This window comes from Ostrinia nubilalis, chromosome 16, assembly GCF_963855985.1.
Source record: "Ostrinia nubilalis chromosome 16, ilOstNubi1.1, whole genome shotgun sequence".
NCBI classification, from domain to species: Eukaryota; Metazoa; Arthropoda; class Insecta; order Lepidoptera; family Crambidae; genus Ostrinia; species Ostrinia nubilalis.
Window position 1 is genome coordinate 4,334,777 of NC_087103.1, and position 20,802 is coordinate 4,355,578.

The 20,802-nt window shown below is 38.7% G+C and overlaps 2 protein-coding genes, 11 non-coding genes and 1 pseudogene across 13 annotated transcripts in view; all 14 read right to left on the bottom strand.

Annotated features, from left to right (window-relative positions):
* Positions 1–144: 144 nt before the first annotated feature.
* Positions 145–11,286, bottom strand: LOC135079264 (uncharacterized). Its single transcript, XM_063973877.1, has 5 exons — positions 11,146–11,286; positions 5,015–5,148; positions 3,585–3,696; positions 1,787–2,267; positions 145–860 (listed from the first exon to the last, which is right to left on the bottom strand). Exons 1-5 carry the CDS (start codon positions 11,283–11,285, stop codon positions 180–182), a joined length of 1,548 nt encoding a protein of 515 aa, XP_063829947.1. The 5' UTR covers position 11,286; the 3' UTR covers positions 145–179.
* Positions 2,351–2,469, bottom strand: LOC135079580 (5S ribosomal RNA). The gene has a single exon (XR_010258822.1). It is a non-coding gene; the product is annotated as a 5S ribosomal RNA (ribosomal RNA).
* Positions 2,966–3,084, bottom strand: LOC135079577 (5S ribosomal RNA). The gene has a single exon (XR_010258819.1). It is a non-coding gene; the product is annotated as a 5S ribosomal RNA (ribosomal RNA).
* Positions 3,430–3,548, bottom strand: LOC135079583 (5S ribosomal RNA). The gene has a single exon (XR_010258825.1). It is a non-coding gene; the product is annotated as a 5S ribosomal RNA (ribosomal RNA).
* Positions 5,242–5,360, bottom strand: LOC135079588 (5S ribosomal RNA). Its single transcript, XR_010258829.1, has one exon. It is a non-coding gene; the product is annotated as a 5S ribosomal RNA (ribosomal RNA).
* LOC135079584 (5S ribosomal RNA) lies at positions 5,799–5,912 on the bottom strand (annotated as a pseudogene).
* Positions 11,287–11,383: 97 nt separating the features above from the next.
* Positions 11,384–20,802, bottom strand: part of LOC135079517 (uncharacterized) — a 29,849-nt gene continuing 20,430 nt past the window's right edge. Inside the window, exons 8-12 of the mRNA XM_063974173.1 lie at positions 20,615–20,762; positions 19,557–19,750; positions 13,342–14,122; positions 12,739–12,895; positions 11,384–11,606 (exon numbers count right to left, since the gene is read on the bottom strand). Coding sequence (XP_063830243.1) covers positions 11,384–11,606; positions 12,739–12,895; positions 13,342–14,122; positions 19,557–19,750; positions 20,615–20,762 — 1,503 coding nt within the window. The remainder of the gene's footprint in view (positions 11,607–12,738; positions 12,896–13,341; positions 14,123–19,556; positions 19,751–20,614; positions 20,763–20,802) is intronic.
* On the bottom strand, positions 12,984–13,102 carry LOC135079590 (5S ribosomal RNA). Its single transcript, XR_010258831.1, has one exon. It is a non-coding gene; the product is annotated as a 5S ribosomal RNA (ribosomal RNA).
* LOC135079592 (5S ribosomal RNA) lies at positions 14,413–14,531 on the bottom strand. Its single transcript, XR_010258832.1, has one exon. It is a non-coding gene; the product is annotated as a 5S ribosomal RNA (ribosomal RNA).
* Positions 15,126–15,244, bottom strand: LOC135079581 (5S ribosomal RNA). The gene has a single exon (XR_010258823.1). It is a non-coding gene; the product is annotated as a 5S ribosomal RNA (ribosomal RNA).
* LOC135079593 (5S ribosomal RNA) lies at positions 15,629–15,747 on the bottom strand. The gene has a single exon (XR_010258833.1). It is a non-coding gene; the product is annotated as a 5S ribosomal RNA (ribosomal RNA).
* LOC135079582 (5S ribosomal RNA) lies at positions 16,350–16,468 on the bottom strand. Its single transcript, XR_010258824.1, has one exon. It is a non-coding gene; the product is annotated as a 5S ribosomal RNA (ribosomal RNA).
* On the bottom strand, positions 16,845–16,963 carry LOC135079578 (5S ribosomal RNA). The gene has a single exon (XR_010258820.1). It is a non-coding gene; the product is annotated as a 5S ribosomal RNA (ribosomal RNA).
* LOC135079579 (5S ribosomal RNA) lies at positions 17,746–17,864 on the bottom strand. The gene has a single exon (XR_010258821.1). It is a non-coding gene; the product is annotated as a 5S ribosomal RNA (ribosomal RNA).

The following is a 20,802-nucleotide window of genomic DNA, read 5'->3' on the forward strand; positions in this document are numbered from 1 at the left end:
TCAACATCATCACTGGTTTGCAATTTGAAATTGAAACCGGTAAATCTTCAATCTACACTTTAAAAAAGTAAATATAAGGTTACCTCGATCACCATGATTCGTTCAACGAATTTGAATTCTTTTAAAATCTACAACAGTTGATATAAATACCATCGTTTGACACGAACGTCAATCGACAATCAATCCTTGTCGGTGCCCTCCTCATTGATCACCGACAGGTTTTCCTCCGAGATCTTTTCCAAACAGCCGCAAGTGAGTGACGAGAGAGTGCTATTCGCGAGATCCTCCTCTATCTTCCTTTCGAGCATCTCGAAGTCGTCTGCCTCCGCCTGACACTTCAGACATTCTTCCGAAGACGAGTCTTGGTAACTCATCACGTTCTCTATATTGACCTCGACTTCATCACTTTTATCGTTCATTATCAACGACGGGCTACTGTTACTGAGCGCTCGCGACTCTCTGGTGATATTCGGCGCGAAAACTTCCGATTTGGGGCGCGTTTTCATCGCGTCCGTATTAGATTTCGCGCGTCGGATAAGGATGGGGGTCTGCGCCCGTTTTTCTTTGGGGAATATGCGCTGGATTCGTTCTTCTACTAGGGATATGCTGCGTTTGAAGACGACGGTGTCTCTCGGGTGTGGTGCGTCGACGACGTCGTCGGAGGCGTCGCAGCGGAAGTAGACGGTGTCGCAGCCGTTCTCCTGCTTGACCTTGATGAGGCAGCACTCGTCCTCTTTCTCGCAGAGGATCTCGTGCAGCGAGCCGTGCAGAGGGATCAGCTTCACCTTGCCGCCGAAGTTCTCTTGCATTTGTGTTGATAGGTCGTCGTCTATGTATAGATCCTCGGTGCTTCTAGCTTCCTGTAAACGAAATGACATTATTTTTAAACAATGAAATACTTTTACAGACATATTTCGTGGGTCGAATCACGAAAAGGCGTATTTAACAAAATGGCGATCTTGAGATAAACACACCATGTTATTAAAAAACGTGCATTTTATAACCTTACAAAAGATCGTAACTGAATTCTGTCAGGAATTGACAGTTAAAAAGGGCCCGAAATGCATTTTTCTCGCTGCTGTGAAATTTATAAAAATCTGTTACGTCTTTTCGTGATTCGACCCACGATTTGTTTCGATAGAATTCAAAGATTCAAAGATTATTTATTCACCGAGATAATGTGGTACAATAAAATATGTGGTCTTAAATTAAAAAGAGGTGCAGCTTATCTCACCAGCGTAGCTGGCATGTGAATTTGTGCATATGAAATCATTATTATAAATTACAATTATAATTATTATATAGCTATGTCAATAAATTCAATTAGTTATTCAATAATATTAATTCATAATCATTTTTGGTTATTTGTCATTAAAATTACAAAAAGGAAACCTAATTCACCACAATAGGGATGATGACTGGGTAATGAAATCGAAATTCTATTTAGTCCGTAGGACAGATAATTAGAAAATATTAGACTCATATTTTTTATTTTTTTCCATAATCGAATAATTACAGTATTATAATATTGAGTTGAAATGTCGCGTGACGTCACTTTTGAGTAAAAATTCTACTCAAGCGTGACGTATCGCGCCATTTCAACTCGATTTAGCACTGTTATTATTTAATTATGGAAGAAAATAAAAAATATGAGTCTAATATTTTCTAATTATCTGTCTGACGGACTAATAATTGAAATTTTGTCATCTAGCCTATTATTAATGATTTACGGAAAATGTCTCAAAACGCCTGATTGTATTTAATTATTTAAATATGAAAATCTCACCTGAATGGCACTGAAAGCCTGGCACCTCTTGAGCGAGTTGACATGCATGTCCTCAGTCAGCGTTTCCGCCATCGACTGGTTCTGTTTCTCTCGCGCGCCCACCCCGTCACAAATGGTAACATTCACGCAGTTATCCAAAACCTGCAGGCTGTTCTCCCCGGACCTGCTAAAAGTTATTTGCAACAACGGTTTGTTGTTGCCGTTAATTTTGACCCTCGAAAACGACTTTATTGGCTCTTTCTTTAAGGTCTGGTCGCAGTCGTCGTGCTTTAAATTCTCCATGATGTTCGCGACGCCTTTGTTAAGAAAATCCTCGTTTTTGTCCGTGGAAGCGGTGGTGGCCGTGTCGTCGGAATACTCATGTATAAGGTGCTGGAACTCCTTGCGAATCAGCTCGCGAATGAACTCTTCGATACTCCGCGTGTCCGTCGCTTGATCCACCTTCGGCTCTGGTTTTGGCGTCACATCTTCGGTTACAGTACTGTAAGTAAACGTAATCATAAACAATTTTATCAGAACAGATAAAAAAAATATAGTTTTATGAAAAACTAAAGAGCAGCAAAAAGCCAACATTACGCGGTGTTCCCAGGCGGTCACCCATCCAAGTACTGACCGCGCCCGACGTTGCTTAACTTCGGTGATCGGACGAGAACCGGTGTTTTCAACGTGGTATGAACGTTGGCAAATGCCGAGTCGAAAATGATAAAGAGAAGCTGCTTTTATACCGCCCGGGCGCCCTCTATGAGTCCTATAACGAACTAAATTGTTGTAGACAACATGATGTGAACCTTGGTCAGTTTCACAATTTTCGTGCAAAGTAATTTTGGATAGATGTAGTTATATCAATTAATGAAAGTTGTGTGAAATGATATCACCATTAAAATTATTTTTAACCAGAAATAATTTATTTCCGTTTGTATCATACAATTTGAAAGCTATCATATTTATAACAACCAAATACCTAGCATATTCTTTTTACAAATTGAAAAAGCTCTACTGCAATGAACAAAATATTTGAAAAGATTGAAGTTGTGTGTTTTTTTTACTTTAGTCTTTTTAAATTATTGCATAAAAATAGAAACTACGATAGCTCAACGATGTATTTGCTAATTTAAACAATTCATTGAGTTAAAAATAAGTTAAATCATATTAAATTGAAAATTGTGCAAAATAGCAAAAAGCCAACATCACGCGGTGTTCCCAGGCGGTCACCCATCCAAGTACTGACCGCGCCCGACGTTGCTTAACTTCGGTGATCGGACGAGAACCGGTGTTTTCAACGTGGTATGGACGTTGGCGAAAGCTTGAGTAAAATATAAGAATTTATGCAAAAATAAGAGAAATACGATATCATCATAATCTAACAAAACTGCGTAAGTCCCCATTTGGCCAGGTGATGTGGCATTCACTTTAAAAAAAAAACTATGATTCACTTAAACTCTTTACAATACAGAAGGCGCCGGTATTGTTTGTTAAATGTGTCTAATGTGTCTTGCAGTAAACTAAAAAAAATACCAAAAGTTGCTAATCACAATAACATTTTTAATCCCTTGAGATAAAGGTAGTTTTTTTTGTAATTTATACTTAACTGCATATACACTGATGGAAAATAAATCAAAATAAGCTGAGTTAAAGTAGCAAAAAGCCAACATCACGCGGTGTTCCCAGGCGGTCACCCATCCAAGTACTGACCGCGCCCGACGTTGCTTAACTTCGGTGATCGGACGAGAACCGGTGTTTTTAACGTGGTATGGACGTTGGCAAAAGATACAGTAAAATTACGAATCGAATGACCTACCCTTTGTCAGTATCTTTTTTCCAAGTATGGAATCGTTCAGAATCCCGAGAGCCGAAGTTCACACTTTTTGCTATTGTGTCGCGGGCGTGGCAAAATTGTTCCCATTGCGCACCTGTAAAGGAAAGAAATACCAAAGTAATAGTTTCTACTAAATTAAAGTTGAATTAAACAATATTTTGTAATGTTGTTTCTTTGTAAGATGAAAAAGAAATAAGTACGATTGTAGACCAGTAGGCCTAAGATGCGCGCCGTGATAACTTTTATCGACGTCAAAAATGTATGGAGAAAATCGATAAAATGACGTGATAACCGCTTATCGCGGCGCGCGTCTTAGGCCTACTACTACTACTATCCAGTAGGAAACATTAATACTGTCGCATAATGCAAGTTGTGGATCATAATTTTACAATGATACAGGATAAAGCGTAAAGTGGTATGATGGTGGTGATGGTGGCTCCCACTAGGTGGACCGACGATCTGGTGAAGGTCGCGGGAGGTACCTGGATGCAAGCGGCGCAGGACCGGTCTTTGTGGAAATCCTTGGGGGAGGCCTTTGTCCAGCAGTGGACGTCTTTCGGCTGAAACGAACGAACGAACGAACGAAAGCGTAAAGTGCAAGTGTTAAGAAAGAAACAGCTGTTATTAGATCAATTGTATTGTTTATTATAAGAGAAAATTTTTCACATAAACATAGACATGCAATGCAAGACAATCAATATTCACATTTCAACATTTTAAAAATGTCATCAGAACACAAAAACAAACATAACGAACGACCACAAATCTAAGCGAAGATTTAATCAATTATTTTTAACAAAATACTTTTAGGAATTACCATAATTATAGGTATCTTATTAATAAGTTAGTTGGCAAACACAAAGAACAGTAATAAATTGTTAATCACTACCGATAGCATGCACAAATCACAATAACAATAATAGCGTAACTTACAGCATTAATTAAATGTTATAAAACATGCAATGTGCAATTAGCGGCGTGCATATCGAGTTTGGCATCAGTTACACAAACATTTCAAACCCCGATTATCATAAATAACGGACTACAAGTTTTGAAGTAGGCAGAGCCTAATGGTGCAGCTACACTGCGCGAAATTGATCGAACAGGCGACGTACGGTAGAACGAATTGAACTGCGTGTTTACACTACCTATCTAATTCGATCCATTCCGCGTATAGTGTAACTGCGCCATACTAGGCATGGCTAATCCTAGGATTGTAATTAGCAATATACAGATAAAAAGAAGAATCTGTAAACTTTTTGTTAGATATAAGTTTAATTTTAATTCGTTTTATTATGACCCTCTAAAATTGGGAAACAGACAAGCATGTCAATCTGTCATCATGCCTATCTTTTTTAATCACCATAATGCCCTATGTGCGTTACTTATGTAGTTTTTTTAAAGTCACTGACCAGTCTTCCCGACGCCCGGCGAAGTTGGAGCCCTAAACGGCTTGGAAGGCCTCCTGGCATTCAACTGGGGCAGCGACTTTTGTAGCGTGTCCACGCAGTGGGAAGCTGGCTTCACCGCTGGGATTGCAGCACATCTATGAATAAATAAAAAAGTATGTAATGGTAAAAATCACTTCATATTTTTAAAGGAAAATAAAATATATGAAGGGTATAACAAAATAGCAAAAAGCCAACATCACGCGGTGTTCCCAGGCGGTCACCCATCCAAGTACTGACCGCGCCCGACGTTGCTTAACTTCGGTGATCGGACGAGAACCGGTGTTTTCAACGTGGTATGGACGTTGGCGACAGCTTGGGCAAAATATACGAACTTAAGCAGGAGTTAAAGAAATACGATATCGTCAATTATGCTAACAATACCGCGTAAGTCCCCATATGGCCCTGTGGCATTTTACACATACTCTTTGCAATACAAAGTAAAACGTGGCATGGCGCCGGTATTGTTACAAGCTTTTACGAGTATTTAGTTTAATTTGTTCAATAATGATATGCCTGTCTTGCAGTAAGCTAAAATACAATGTTGTCAAAAGTTTGTAATTTGTTTTTATTCTTAGTCCCTTGCCCTTGAAATAAGAATTAAAGCATTTATTTATTTTTGTAAATGTATGCTCAACTGCATAAAACGAAACACCAAGTCTGATGGAAAATAAACCAAAATGAGCTGAATGATTAAAATAAAATTATAATAAATTCAAATAAAATTATTAAACTAAAAATAGCAAAAAGCCAACATCACGCGGTGTTCCCAGGCGGTCACCCATCCAAGTACTGACCGCGCCCGACGTTGCTTAACTTCGGTGATCGGACGAGAACCGGTGTTTTCAACGTGGTATCAGGCCTGTTCATCTCCGCGAGTTCACATCGAAAACAAAACACGCACGATAGCCCACCTACAGGAGGCGATTCGACAAGGCGTCACATACGAGATACGAGCGAGCATTGACACACGCACGCGTACTCTTGTATTATGGAAAAAAATAAAAAAATACTTGGTAAAAAATACTGTGCAGTATTTAACTGCCTAAATAATAATAAAAACACACAATGTACTTTTTTTAAGTTGCCTGAAGACACTGAGAGGTAAATAAGTGGTTATTATTATTCATGATAATTCATGCAAATTCATGTATTTCTTCCGACATTTTCCGCGATTTGGCACTTCACGTCACACATTAGTTTGCCGAAGTTCGCCGAGCCAGCTATTGTCAATTATTATAGGTGTCAAACAGGATAGGGTCTTTGCGCTGGTTTTCGTCCAACTATCGGAGTTGCCAACTTTGTGATCTTAAAATACCCTTACATAAATGTATCATATTATTTTATGTCGTTCGAGTGCTCATAAAGGCAGTCAACTAAAGTCCATACTGCAACGCACACACAATCCGCACCGTAACGTAAACGCCTTGCCTCGCCGATGACAGCGCGCGAAGGGCAATGACAGCTCGCAAAACACTGACGTATATCAATGTCTCATGGACTTAGCGTAACTTTAGAATAAACGTACTCGGTACATTACGAACACACTTACACGCATTATAAATACATACACGATTTAAGAAAACAACATGGCCGCAATATAGGCAATCAGCTGACAGGTATTTGTGTGTGTGTGTGCGTGTAGTTTTCAGCTGACTGCCTATAAATATGTTGTTTTCTTAAATCTTGTATGTAGGTACCAACTCGGCACAAGTCAGGTAGTTAGTGACGTCACATGAAAATGTTGCCAGAATGAGTACTGACCAAACATTATCTATTTCTTTTTTTTATACATCACCAGGGGTAAGTTAGAAAGAGATAAACAGCTGTTTGTCATTAATTTGTCGAATTTTTGTATAGATCTATATTTCCTCTCCACTATTACCTCCATGTCACAAAAGGCGATACGTTGTTGATCCCTTTCCGAGTTGATTTGCCTGCTATATGACCTAAGCTATGCTTTAAAAAAATGACCCTTAGTCATCTAAGATTTAATTTTGTATGAAGAAGTTTAATAAACACTTAAAATTGTGTTTATAATGTTATCAATTAGACATACGTGCCAAAAACTTTTCCTGTCAGCACGTTTTTTTTCTAGCGCGATGATTTCTGCAATGTACCGGTGACCGGTGTATGGCCGCGCATTTACGTAATTTTTTGGAACTCACTACTTTTTAAATTACATTTTCATTTAGGTAGAACTGTTGCTTAGGCATTATAGATTGCAACAAAACTAGCGCGGGATGGCTACTGCCTTCTGTGAATACAATACTTTGTATTCAAATTTTACGCATGTGTTTATGGCAGCTCAGTGAAATGGACGAAAACCGAAGTTAGATAGAAAACCAGCACAATGACCCTACTTTCAAAAATTAATATTGCGATTTTATAAATCACTTAAACAACTTTATATTAATTTGCGGTACGAAGTACGCCAGGACAGCTCGTAAAACAAATTCATTATTTACATATTACTAATTTATCAACTTTGTTCATTGTTAGTTCATTAGTTGTTCGTGTTTCGTTTGGGTTAGACCAAGAGCCGAATGCAAAAAATAAATGTTACTTAATTATATTAATCCTACAAAAAACGGACGGACGTGTGCAAGTCTAATAGCCATATACTTGGTTAACTCATTTTAAAAAGTGCACAAAAACGTTCTATGTTTTCATTTCGTATGCGATGCTACTTAGGTATAGTAGATTTTTTAATTTTATGTTTGAAAGCTTTTCAGCGTATTTTTTTTAATAATGAATGTGGAAGGGTTCTCGGTCAATGTACACATTTTTAAATCTGTCGAATGAGCTATGTTGCTTTAAAAGTGAACCTTGATAATATATTTTCAAAAATAAAAATTCTAACCTAGAGTAACTTAGAATGCTTAAATGTAATGGAATATGATTTCAAGGTCGAGTTTATTTGAAATACCCGTTTATTTCAGGCGCCGGAAATGGTTTTTCAAAAATATATTATAAAAAAATCTGCTTACAAGATCTCGTTCAAACCAATTTTCGTTGGAAGTTTTCATGATGTACAATGTATGTACATACATATAAAATGATGTTAGAAACCTTAATATCATTTTTAAAGACCTATCCATAGATACCCCACACGTATGGGTTTAATGAAAACCAAAATGTATTGCTTTTTTCTATATTAATTTGTGTGAAAATCTTAATGCTGTTCACAGAATACATCTACATACCAAGTTTCATCAGTATTTTTCTTATAGTTTCGGAAAAAAATGGCTGTTTCATACGGGTTCCGTTTTTGCCATTTGGCTACGGAACCCTAAATACCGTATCAAAATCTGTTGCATAGTTTTAAAGATCTAAGCATACATAGGGACAGACAGACAGGAAAGCGACTTTTTTTTATAATTATTACGTAGTGATGATGGGCATATAGACCAAATAAAGACATTTTGATTTAAGGGGGGGACATCGTAAGAGCCATTCACATTTTTATCAGAAAGTTAATAAATTAATATATTTAGGTTTTTGAAATCTAAAACAGCCAGGAAATCAAAGAGGCAAACATGATACCTTTGTGATTTTATAGGAATTTTATTGTAAAACACGGTCATATTAAACTTTTATAAAAAAATCCAGAGGTAAATGTTTTTTTTTTCGAGAAAAATTTTTTCTAATCGTGTTTTCGAAAATATCATCCCATCACACATACGTTCTGTAATACATAATATTGAAAACAGTGCGAAATATCGTCAATTGCAGTTTTCACATACTAAGGGCCCATAATGAAATTAGTATAATTTTTGTTTATGTAATAAAATTTGGTTTGAAATACCTACTGAATTGAATTTTTATTTCTTACTAGCTTTTTGGCTTCGCCCACGTGAAATAAATTGTCACAGTTATGTGTGTTATAAAATATTTAGGTGCTAGCTCTTACACTATACAGTGTGAGTCACGTTAAAGTGTACATATGAAAATAGATGAAACTAGACCTATTTTTATCGACAAAAAAGAGGTCAAAAATTTTTTGAGATTTTTTTTTAATTTTTTATAGAATTTTTTTTCTTCCAATTACTTATTGTAAAGAAAACGTAATAACTTTTAAACTAAGCGGTATATCCTGATAAAATAAAAACAGTAATAATGCTAAATAACAGGCGATACTAAAAAAATACATAAAATACACAAAAAATGCCAACAAATAATAAAAAATGATACTTTTTGAAAAAAAATCTGCTTTTAAATTCGTGTTTTTTTGGTTATTTGATAAATTTCTCCAAAAAATGCCCCTATAACAGGTGGTTTTTATTACTTTGTATTATTCTCTATCGTATTATCTTTGTAAAACCAAAAATCGCATGTCTCTATCCCTATCACAACATTTGCTATGAGCGTTTGAACAAAGGCCTGCCACAACATTATTCTCCGCTGCAGGTAGAGAAAATTTTAATTTTAACTAAAATGCTTATTTTACTTCGAAATCTTTTGTTTTTATTTGAAATTTAACTTGTCTTTATCTAAATTACAAATCTAGAGCCATTTTCAGTTTCGTTGTTAACGAAGCGTTGAATAGCGCGCCCGGAGAGGCTTAGTTCAAACGATCATTGCAAATGTTGTGATAGGGATAGAGACATGCAATTTTTGGTTTTACGAAGGTAATACGATAGAGAATAATACAAAGTAGTAAAAACCACCGGTTATAGGGGCATTTTTTTGAGAAATTTATCAAATAACCAAAAAAACACGAATTTAAAAGCAGATTTTTTTCAAAAAGTATCATTTGTTGGCCTATTTTGTGTATTTTATGTATTTTTATAGTATCGCCTGTTATTTAGCATTATTACTGTTTTTATTTTATCAGGATATACCGCTTAGTTTAAAAGTTATTACGTTTTCTTTACAATAAGTAATTGGAAGAAAAAAATTCTATAAAAAATTAAAAAAAAATCTCAAAAATTTTTTGACCTCTTTTTGTCGATAAAAATAGGTCTAGTTTCATCTATTTTCATATGTACACTTTAACGTGACTCACACTGTATAACTGGCGGCCGCATGTAGCTGCGCGTTGCCGCGAAGAGCAGTGAATGCAAGTGTGGTGCGCTAGATGGCGACACAGTAGCTTCTTGTAGCAGTCAGCCCTATGGCATCAAGACAGTACCGATCACTGACGTATGTCAACAAAACGGTGCTCGACTCTTAAGGCAAGCTAAATTACACCATATTGTTGATGACATTGAGCATACATTTTTTTGAATACCTTCGCGAAGAAAAACTTCTGTACGTAGTACTTATTATTATTCTGTGGTGGTATGGACGTTGGCAACAGCTCTGCCGAAATATTTTGTCTAATACTTACTTGCTTGAAAATTATCAAGACAACGAAGAGAAGGGAGAGGTCAGTTGTATTAGAGTAGGCGCACACCGTTGATTTTTAGTTGGCCGATAGTTGTGCCCGATTTCAAATTGTATGAAGAATCGGCCAAATCGAATCGGCGTAGTGTGCGCACTCCCATACATGCCCATACTGATCAACTGCCCGACTAAACTATCGGCTGACAAAAATCCACGGTGTGCGCCTACTCTTAGGCCTCAGCCTCGAACTTAGCGGGCAGCGGGGCGGGAGCGGCGGCGGCGCGGCAGCGGCAGGATCTTATGCGTGAAATCAAATAGACCGGTTCTCGAAAACAGCGGCGCGGCAGCGGCGCCGGAGCGGGCAACGAGCGGGCAGCGGCGAGGGAGCGGGTAACGAGCGGGCAGCGCACTCCTTCTTTTGCCCACAATAAATCGAGCGTTAGGAATAAATTGGAATCGAAATAAAATTGTCGCCGTTGTTCAGACATTTCGTTTGCGAATAAAAACAAATATCTCGACAATACAAACCCCGAACACAACACTTCGCCGCTAAAGCGCCGCGCGAGCTGCCCGCTGGTTTCGAGAACGGGTCTGCGTTGCCCGCCCCGCTCCCGCGCCGCCGCCGCCGCCGCCCCGCTGCCCGCTAAGTTCGAGGCTGAGGCCTTAAGCTTGCATTAATTTTTCGTTCGTCGCCTCATATAGTGGGTTATCGTCAAGAATATAATGAGTATCTAATCTATCAGTTTATCTAACCTCAGCATACTCACTTGTGGTCCTCAGGCAGCGACATGGACCGGCCGGTCTTGCGGTTGGCCTCGTATATCCAGCGCTCGTGTATGGCCACCAGAGGCTTCACGTTGACGCCTGCTAGCACGTCCTCCTCTATCTTGAACTTGCTGCGGTCCATGGAGGTGACGAATGACCAGGAGTTACAGCCATTTCTAGTGGTAAATCTTCAAGAGACTGTGTCGTTTGCTCTGGTCTTAGAATCTACTCTGCGTATACTCACTTGTGGTCCTCAGGCAGCGACATGGACCGGCCGGTCTTGCGGTTGGCCTCGTATATCCAGCGCTCGTGTATGGCCACCAGAGGCTTCACGTTGACGCCTGTTAGAACGTCCTCCTCCATCTTGAACTTGCTGCGGTCCATGGAGGTGCGGAATGACCAGGAGTTGCTTCTTTCCCGCACTGGGTCTTCGCACTCGGGCGACAATTGGGTCTGATTCGCCCTGGAGAAGAAGGATAGTTGTTGCAATGAGGATTTTCGCGATTGAAAAATCCGCCAGATGGCAATACGTAGACGCGAGGTCCAAATGCTGCATGATTGGTTATTTTTGACATGACATTGACAGATACAACATTCTCATAGAAACTAGAATACGATACGTAATTGGACCTGTCGTTACGAATTATAACTACTGTTTTCTTAGTGTACCCACGAATGGCCAATATATTAATACTCGAGTGACTGCTATTGTACGCGTCTGCTTCGTGCAAAAAATATTAAAATGTAAACAATTAAAATTGTATAAACTTTAAATAATCTATAGTTTTAAGGTTAATTTTGTATTTCTCTTGTAAGTGAATGTAATTCTTTTAGAGAAATAAATGTCTTAAACCATAGATATGTCAAAATCCACCAATCATGTAGCATTTGGACCTCCCGTCTACGTATTGCCATCTGGCGGATTTTTCAATCGCGAAAACCCTCATTCACGAAGACGAGTGAGCTTTACATATGTGGTGGCTCGCTAACTGTTCGTTGTTCAAAGTTTTGATAGACATTACACTATCGTTATGTGCATGTACACACACAAGTAAAGCTCACTCGCCTTCGTGAGTTGCAAGAACTAAAATGTCGCTTGTGTACTGTGTTTAGTTTGGAACGAATCACTTTTTGCTTTCGTGACGTGATCTTTACTACTACAACCTAAAGAAAATTATTGTCATAAAACAGAAGCGAATAAAACTTAGTATAGTTACCTATTTGAATTATTGAAATACAAAAAGCACATTTTATAATAATTGCAATTATGTTATTAACGCCATCTTGCGGCGACACAAAAAAGTTACTATTTACTGAAAAACATACTGTTCATATTCTTTATGACAAGGTCGCGGTAGTCTCTAATATACAATAACTAACTATAATTTATAGGCCGCCTTGGATTTAAATAAAAAGCATTAATTTATTAATGATTTATCACCCGACTCGATGATAGTGACTTGTTTTACGAAACAAGTGACAAACATTTCTATAAAATGCAAACAGATGGCGCTGCTATCTTTGTGCATATTATTTTGTATCTGTTTATTTTTTAATGAAAGCTGAAGGATGAATGAAAGAAATTAGTTTCTTACGTCCTGAGTCCGGAAAAGCTGTCTTGAGTCTCGACACTTTGCGGAGAGCATTCTTTTGTGGGATATTGAAAACCTGTCGTTTCAACAGGCTGTTCTTTTTCCAACGATGTGTTATTAGACATCATTGGAGTGTCTGGCGGCGAATCTTCATTTTTGTCTGAAAAGAAAACAGTGTTATAATAGAAATTGCAAAATTAAAATATCAAAATTAAGTGATGAATAGTCTTTACATAGGTAAAGCAAAAAGCCAACATCACGCGGTGTTCCCAGGCGGTCACCCATCCAAGTACTGACCGCGCCCGACGTTGCTTAACTTCGGTGATCGGACGAGAACCGGTGTTTTCAACGTGGTATGGACGTTGGCGACAGCTCTGCCGAAATATTTTGTCTAATACTTACTTGCTTGAAAATGTATGGTAGTTGGCGAAAGGATCTTTGGATTTTTTAATCATAAGAACGCATAATAAGCTTCATATTGTATCGCAACAAATGTATTTGACTACCACAAAATATGTCCCACTGCTATATTTTTTTTTTCTTTTTACATCATTTTTTCATTCCTGCATGTCATTATTATTATTACTTCACTTTGATCAAACTTACCTTTACTACTATTCTTTGAATCCTGCAACGCCTCGTTGCTCTGTCGTGTCATACTCAAGTCGCCTGAGAGCCACGCGTTTTTCCTGAGCTTATTGCTCCGCGCGATCGGCGTCGTCGGCAAACTGTAGTTTTTAATATCAAAATTGTACGACGAACGTTCACTGCCATTATGTTCCTTCAATATATCTTTAATAGAGTCCAAATTGCACTCCGGCACTTTGATGTGAAGGGGTTTGTACGATTTAGGGGTGAAACTCCTGCTGAGTTTCGTCGTGGGTCTTTCATTGAGATTGAACGTTTCGTTATTAGACGCAAAATGGTTCGTGCGGTTCGGGCTTAGAATGCTGCAATATTCGGTGGAGTCGCTTCTGTGTAAGCCTGGCGTGCCTATATCTTTGATGCGCGCCCTGATTTTTGCTATTGGAGTCGAGCAGGCGCTAGAAAAGTCTTTCTCTGGGAGGTGGTTGTATTTTAGAACTGGCCTATCATCGACTTGGTCCTCATCCGATATGAAGCATTTCTCGGGGATGGTATAAGTTTCGGTGCGCGATTTGAGGATTTGTTCGTAATGTGGGCTGTCGCTTTTGCTGCAGTCTTTCTCGCTGCTCTCAGTAGAGCTGTCTCTTTCTTTGTGGACCACGACGTCGTGTTGTATGTCGCGCGGACTCAGGCAGTCGGAATCGGTAGGCGATGTGGTGTCCCAGGCCATAGAACTGAAGTCAGACTTTTTCTTAGCTAGCCTCGCCGGTATGACTATGTACTCCAGATCGTCAATGTTGCGCTGTAATGAAAATGATATGTGTTAGAACGATTTCCAAACCATTGGACTACTAACTACTACTGTTGGCTAAAAATTAAAAGTAACTTTAACAAAAATAATTATTTTTAATAAGGTTGGGAAAACTGGATTTACAAAACTGTTTGAAAACAATTATTTTACAATCTTCTTGAACCAAAAATTAATTTTGTTAAGTTTACTTCAACATCCTGTTTTATAAAAAAAAATACTCAAAAATATATTGTTACAAAATGTATTGGTATGTATTATGAAAAACATAAAATATAGCAAAAAGCCAACATCACGCGGTGTTCCCAGGCGGTCACCCATCCAAGTACTGACCGCGCCCGACGTTGCTTAACTTCGGTGATCGGACGAGAACCGGTGTTTTCAACGTGGTATGGACGTTGGCAAATGCCGTGTCGAAAATGATAAAGAAAAGCTGCTTTTGTACCGCCCTCTATGAGGCTACAACGAACTAAATTGTTGTAGACAGCATGAAGCGTGCCTTGGTCAACCATAAATTTTACTGATTTCGTGCGAAGTAATTCGGATAGATATAGTTAGTATTGACTTGAGAACAATTTTTATTTAATGTTATTATTATAACCGAAAGGAACGAGTGGTATTTTACTTATTTATGAAGGTAAAATTAAAATACATAAATGCAATAATGCTCACATATTCATTTCATTAGCATTTGCAGAACTTAAATGACAATAACATAATACAGAATTTGGAAGCTAGTTAGTAATAAATATACCACATTGAAAAAAATTACCGATTCCGAATAATTATTTCGAAGAAAAATACAGCACGCAATATAATCATTATAAGATAATTAACTAGGATGTTTGTTTCGTAATACGTTGTTAATTAAATAATTTACTGGCCAAAAATAATGCAACATTTTAAATTGCATTTTTGTGTAGAAATAAACTCAAAAAGCAATAAACAAAAAATAAAATAGTCGTTATGAAAAGTTAAAAACGAAAGAACAGCAAAAAGCCAACATTACGCGGTGTTCCCAGGCGGTCACCCATCCAAGTACTGACCGCGCCCGACGTTGCTTAACTTCGGTGATCGGACGAGAACCGGTGTTTTCAACGTGGTATGAACGTTGGCAAACGAGGAGCAGAAAATGATAAAGAGAAGCTGCTTTTATATACCGCCTTCTATGAGGCTACAACGAACTAAATTGTTGTGAACTTGGTCAGTTTAAGGATTTCGTGTAGAGTAATTCGGATAGATGTACCTAGTTACTAGTTAGTAAACATAATGATTGAGAACACAAAAAAATACATTTGCTATTTAAAATCTGTTTCGTTAGCAGTTTTTGTATTATGTTTTTTCTTTGCCCCCGAATTCTAAAAATATAACATTTAATTGTTATTCAACAAAATAAAGGATTTAAAAACTTATATGATATCAAAAAATTCAAAATGTGGAGCTATACAGAAATCCGCGTTCTCCTTTTTGTGTAAAAAGATACAAACTCAAATAGCAAAAAGCCAACATCACGCGGTGTTCCCAGGCGGTCACCCATCCAAGTACTGACCGCGCCCGACGTTGCTTAACTTCGGTGATCGGACGAGAACCGGTGTTTTCAACGTGGTATGGACGTTGGCAAATGCAGTGTCGAAAATGATAATAAAAAAAGCTGCTTTTGTACCGCCCTCTATGAGGCTACAACGAACTAAATTGTTGTATATAGCATGAAGGGTGCCTTGCCCTTTGTCAACCATAAATTTTTTACTGATTTCGTGCGAAGTAATTCGGATAGATGTAGTTAGTATTGAATTGAGAACAATTTTCATTGTAATTATTATAACCGAAAGGAACGAGTGCTATTTTACTTATTTATGAATGTAAAAATAAAATACATAAAGGCAATAATGCTCACATATTCATTGCATTTGCAGAACTTAAAATTAAATGACAAATTGACAATATCATAATACAGAATTTGGAAGCTAGTTAGTAATAAATACCACATTGAAAAAAATTACCGATTCCGAATAATTAATTTCGAAGAAAAATACAGCATGCAATATAATCATTATAAGATAATTAACTAGGATGTTTGTATCGTAATACGTTGTTAATTAAATAATTTACTGGCTCAAAAATAATGCAACATTTTAAATTGCATTTTTGTGTAGAATTAAACTCAATAAACAAAAAAATAAAATAGTCGTTATGAAAAGTTAAAAACGAAAGAACAGCAAAAAGCCAACATTACGCGGTGTTCCCAGGCGGTCACCCATCCAAGTACTGACCGCGCCCGACGTTGCTTAACTTCGGTGATCGGACGAGAACCGGTGTTTTCAACGTGGTATGAACGTTGGCAAATGAGGAGCAGAAAATGATAAAGATAAGCTGCTTTTATATACCGCCCTCTATGAGGCTACAATGAACTAAATTGTTGTGAACTTGGTCAGTTTAAGGATTTCGTGTAGAGTAATTCGGATAGATGTAGTTACTAGTTAGTTAGTAAACATAATGATCGAGAACACAAAAAAATACATTTGCCAGTTTTTGCTATTTAAAATCTGTTTCGTTAGCAGTTTTTGAATTATGCTTTTTCTTTTCCTCCGAATTCTAAAAATGTAACAAAATAAAGGATTTAAAAATTTATATGATATCAAAAAATTCAAAATGTGGAGCTGTACACAAATCCGCGTTCTTCTTTTTGTGTAAAAAGATGCAAACTCAAATAGCAAAAAGCCAACATCACGCGGTGTTCCCAGGCGGTCACCCATCCAAGTACTGACCGCGCCCGACGTTGCTTAACTTCGGTGATCGGACGAGAACCGGTGTTTTCAACGTGGTATGGACGTTGGCGACACATGAGGTAAATTTTAAGAACACAATGTTCTATGTTTAATGCCATTTATCATAGACTAATCATTGAGTTATTTTTTATGCTAGAGTTGTGTCCAATTTATACAGAGCCGCAGTACTCATTATTATACTATGGCAGAGCGGAGTCAGTTATCTATCTTCTATGATCGGTATCGTTTTTTGATACTGGTAATATTATTATGATGAGGCTATACATAACGTTAATTAATACGTGATAATTTACAATGCAATTATAATTTGTAATAGTTTAGTTGGACAAATAACAAAAGAAGGAAACATGTATCGTAAATAACAAAATAATTGCTGCTGAAAGATCATACTGAACGCTATAAATAACACCGCAACAATCACACAGATCGATCAGTTAGTTATTTTTATATTAGGATGAATTTATCTCTCATTTTTTCTCTTCTGTGTATAACAGAGTGTGTATTATAAAAGACAAATCCAACCAAACTAATTTTACTATAATAGACTAACTTCGTTTTATTGCAATCACGTTGGAAAAATACATAGGCTGTCTTTGGTCGCAAAAAGAAAACCTGAATAATAGCAGTTAGTGTTTTTTATGTGGTAATATTTTTTTTATTGAGGCATATAGTTAATTCATTATGTGTTTATGCGACCTTGACACAATTTGCATCAGAAATATTAATTTATGTGTATTATTTATACAATGTATTAGTTTTTGTTACATTTCAATAAAAGTAATTAACCAAAAAAAAAGGTTTTTTACTTTTGGCGAAATCCTAAGTGCAAAAAGCCAACATCACGCGGTGTTCCCAGGCGGTCACCCATCCAAGTACTGACCGCGCCCGACGTTGCTTAACTTCGGTGATCGGACGAGAACCGGTGTTTTCAACGTGGTATGGACGTTGGCGGTAGCTTGTGTAAAATTAGCAACCACATCACAAGAGCAATGTTCAAGATTTACAATTAAAACTGGCTATAAATAGATGGATTGAATTGACTATACATAGAAAGGAACGAATTAAATATATCGTTGATTTGTGTTTACAAAGTAGTAGTCGTTAGAATTTCATACGCGATAATAAATTAAAGAAAAAAAAACTACTCTACTGAGTTTTTAAATACGTTCGCGAAGAAAACCTTCTGTACGTAGTACCAGGCCTGTTCATCTCCGCGAGTTTACATCGAAATCAAAACAAGCACGATGGCACCCTACAGGATTACTATTCGACAAGGCCTCACATACGAACGAGCATAACTCACACACGCGTATTCTTGTGTATGATGGAAAAAAATAAAGAAAATGGTGTACTAAATATTATTCATGATAATTCATGCTTAATCATGTATTTCCTCCGCCATTTTTTGAAGTCAGCCCTATGGCTTCGGCGCAGTACCGATCACTGACGTTTGTCAACAAAATGGTGCTTGACTCTTGAGACAGGCTAAATTACACCATATTGTTAATGACATTGAGCATACATTTTTTTAAATACCTTCGCGAAGAAAATTTTCTGTACGTAGTACTTATTATTATTCTGTGCTGTTACCTTAACATTCTGCAAAGTGTCCTGCATAACAGCCAGGTCTATGCGCTCCCCGCGCGGCACCCTCAGTCCGCCTTGCAGCAGGGCCAGCAGGCTGCCCGGGTAGGTCCCGTTGTTCGGCAGACGGATGCCCGTCTTCCATAGCACGTAGGGTTCTTATAAATAGTACTGTTACCAGGTCTGTTCATCTCCGCGAGTTTGCCTTTGCATCGAAAACAAAACACGCGCGACTACATCTCCTGAGATATCTAATCGACAGGACAATCACAAGCGAGCATTGACGCACGCACGTGTATTCTTCACCCATTTGCATTGTAAAGACAATAAAATTAAACTATGTGTGTAAAAACGGTGGTGTAATTAATACTGTGCAGTATTTTAACTGCCTGAATAATAATAGAAACACAAAATACAATTCATGCATATTAATGTATTTCCTCCGCCATTTTCCGCAGTTTGGCACCTTACGTCACACATCATTTTACCGAAGTCAGCCCTATGGCTTCGGCGCAGTACCGATCACTGACGTTTGTCAACAAAATGGTGCTTGACTCTTGAGACAGGCTAAATTACACCATATTGTTAATGACATTGAGCATATTTTTTTTAAATAGGTACCTTCGTGAAGAAAACCTTCTGTACGTAGTACTTATTATTATTCTGTGTTGTTACCTTAACATTCTGCAAAGTGTCCTGCATCACGGCGAGGTCTATGCGTTCCCCGCGCGGCACCTTCAGCCCGCCTTGCAGCAGGGCCAGCAGGCTGCCCGGGTAAAGTCCGGTCGCCGAGCACGTATAATTTTATCCAATGAGCCCAAGCTGTCCTTACTGCTCGCGCGTAATTATATTGCTGTCGCGACTGTGCGACAGGCGGCCGCAGTGAGTGTGCGAGCACGACAGCAATATAATTACGCGCGAGCGATAAGGATGGGTAGTTTGGGGTCATTGGACGAAATTCTACGTGCTCGGCGTACTTTAGACTTTAGGTCCCGTTGTGCGGCAGACGGATGCCCGTCTTCCATAGCACGTAGAGTTCTTACAAATAGTACTGTTACCTTAACATTCTGCAAAGTGTCCTGCATAACAGCCAGGTCTATGCGCTCCCCGCGTTGCACCTTCAGCCCGCCTTGCAGCAGGGCCAGTAGGCTGCCCGGGTAGGTCCCGTTGTTTGGTAGACGGATGCCCGTCTTCCATAGCACGTAGAGCTCTTTGAGCTTGTCGTAGGATAGTGTCTTCCATGGGAGCGCAGCTGGAAGTGGTATGAGTTAATTTAGTGAATGGAAATACTAGTTATAATAGTTTGTAATTCGATGTAGTGAATTTAAGCGAATCTAAACATGTATGTATCCGTAACTATAGGCATTTTATTTAACTTCTTAACCTGCCGAACAAAATGGGAGTTCAAGAACAAATAGAGAAGCAAGAATCCTGCGCATGCATCAGCTTGAGGGCTCATATTACGTGTGGGGCACGTTCACACACACAAATGAATACCTTTAAACTCTTTTGCAATTCTTTAAGTACATATTTACTTGTCGGGTTTGAACAGCTCCGCGCCTGCCAGCGGTAGTGCTCAGAGTTCCTATTCATCAGTAGTCCGGAGAGCTAGGAGAGAGACTCACCATTGCAGCACTCCCACAGTATAAGCGCGAGCGAGTACACATCACTGCGAGAACACGCGTGAACAAAGCCTTCTTCATCTGGCTCGAATAGTTCCGGCGCCTGCCAGCGGTAGTGCTCAGAGTTCCGATTCATCAGTAGTCCCGAGAGCTAGGAGACTCACCGTTGCAGCACTCCCAAATTATAAGCGCGAGCGAGAAGACGTCGCTTCGGGAACACGCGTGCACAAAGCCTTCTTCATCTGGTTCGAAAAGTTCCGGCGCCTGCCAGCGGCAGTGCTCAGAGTTCCGATTCATCAGTAGTCTTAAGAGCTAGGAGAGAGACTCACCATTGCAGCACTCCCACAGTATAAGCGTGAGCGAGTACACATCACTGCGAGAACACGCGTGAACAAAGCCCTCTTCATCTGGTTCGAATAGTTCCGGCGGCGCCTGCTAGCGATAGTAAGTACTCAGAGTTCCGGCAGTAGTCCTTCGAGCTAGCGGGGACTTACCGTTGCAGCACTCCCACAGTATAAGCGCGAGCGAGTAGACGTCGCTTCGGGAGCACGCGTGAACAAAGCCTTCTTCATCTGGTTCGAATAGTTCCGGCGCTTGCCAGCGGTAGTGCTCAGAGTTCCAACAAGTCAGTTGTCCTAAGAGCTAGGAGAGAGACTCACCGTAGAAGCACTTCCACAGTATA

Bases quoted from the DNA above. Each gene is read 5' to 3' on its own strand.
- LOC135079264 (XM_063973877.1), bottom strand. From the start codon at position 11,285: ATGGACCGCAGCAAGTTCAAGATAGAGGAGGACGTGCTAGCAGGCGTC. The intron at 5,149-11,145 runs GTGAGTATGCTG...ATTTATTCATAG, and splicing joins TCGCTGCCTGAGGACCACAA to ATGTGCTGCAATCCCAGCGG. The intron at 861-1,786 runs GTGAGATTTTCA...TTTCGTTTACAG, and splicing joins AGGCTTTCAGTGCCATTCAG to GAAGCTAGAAGCACCGAGGA.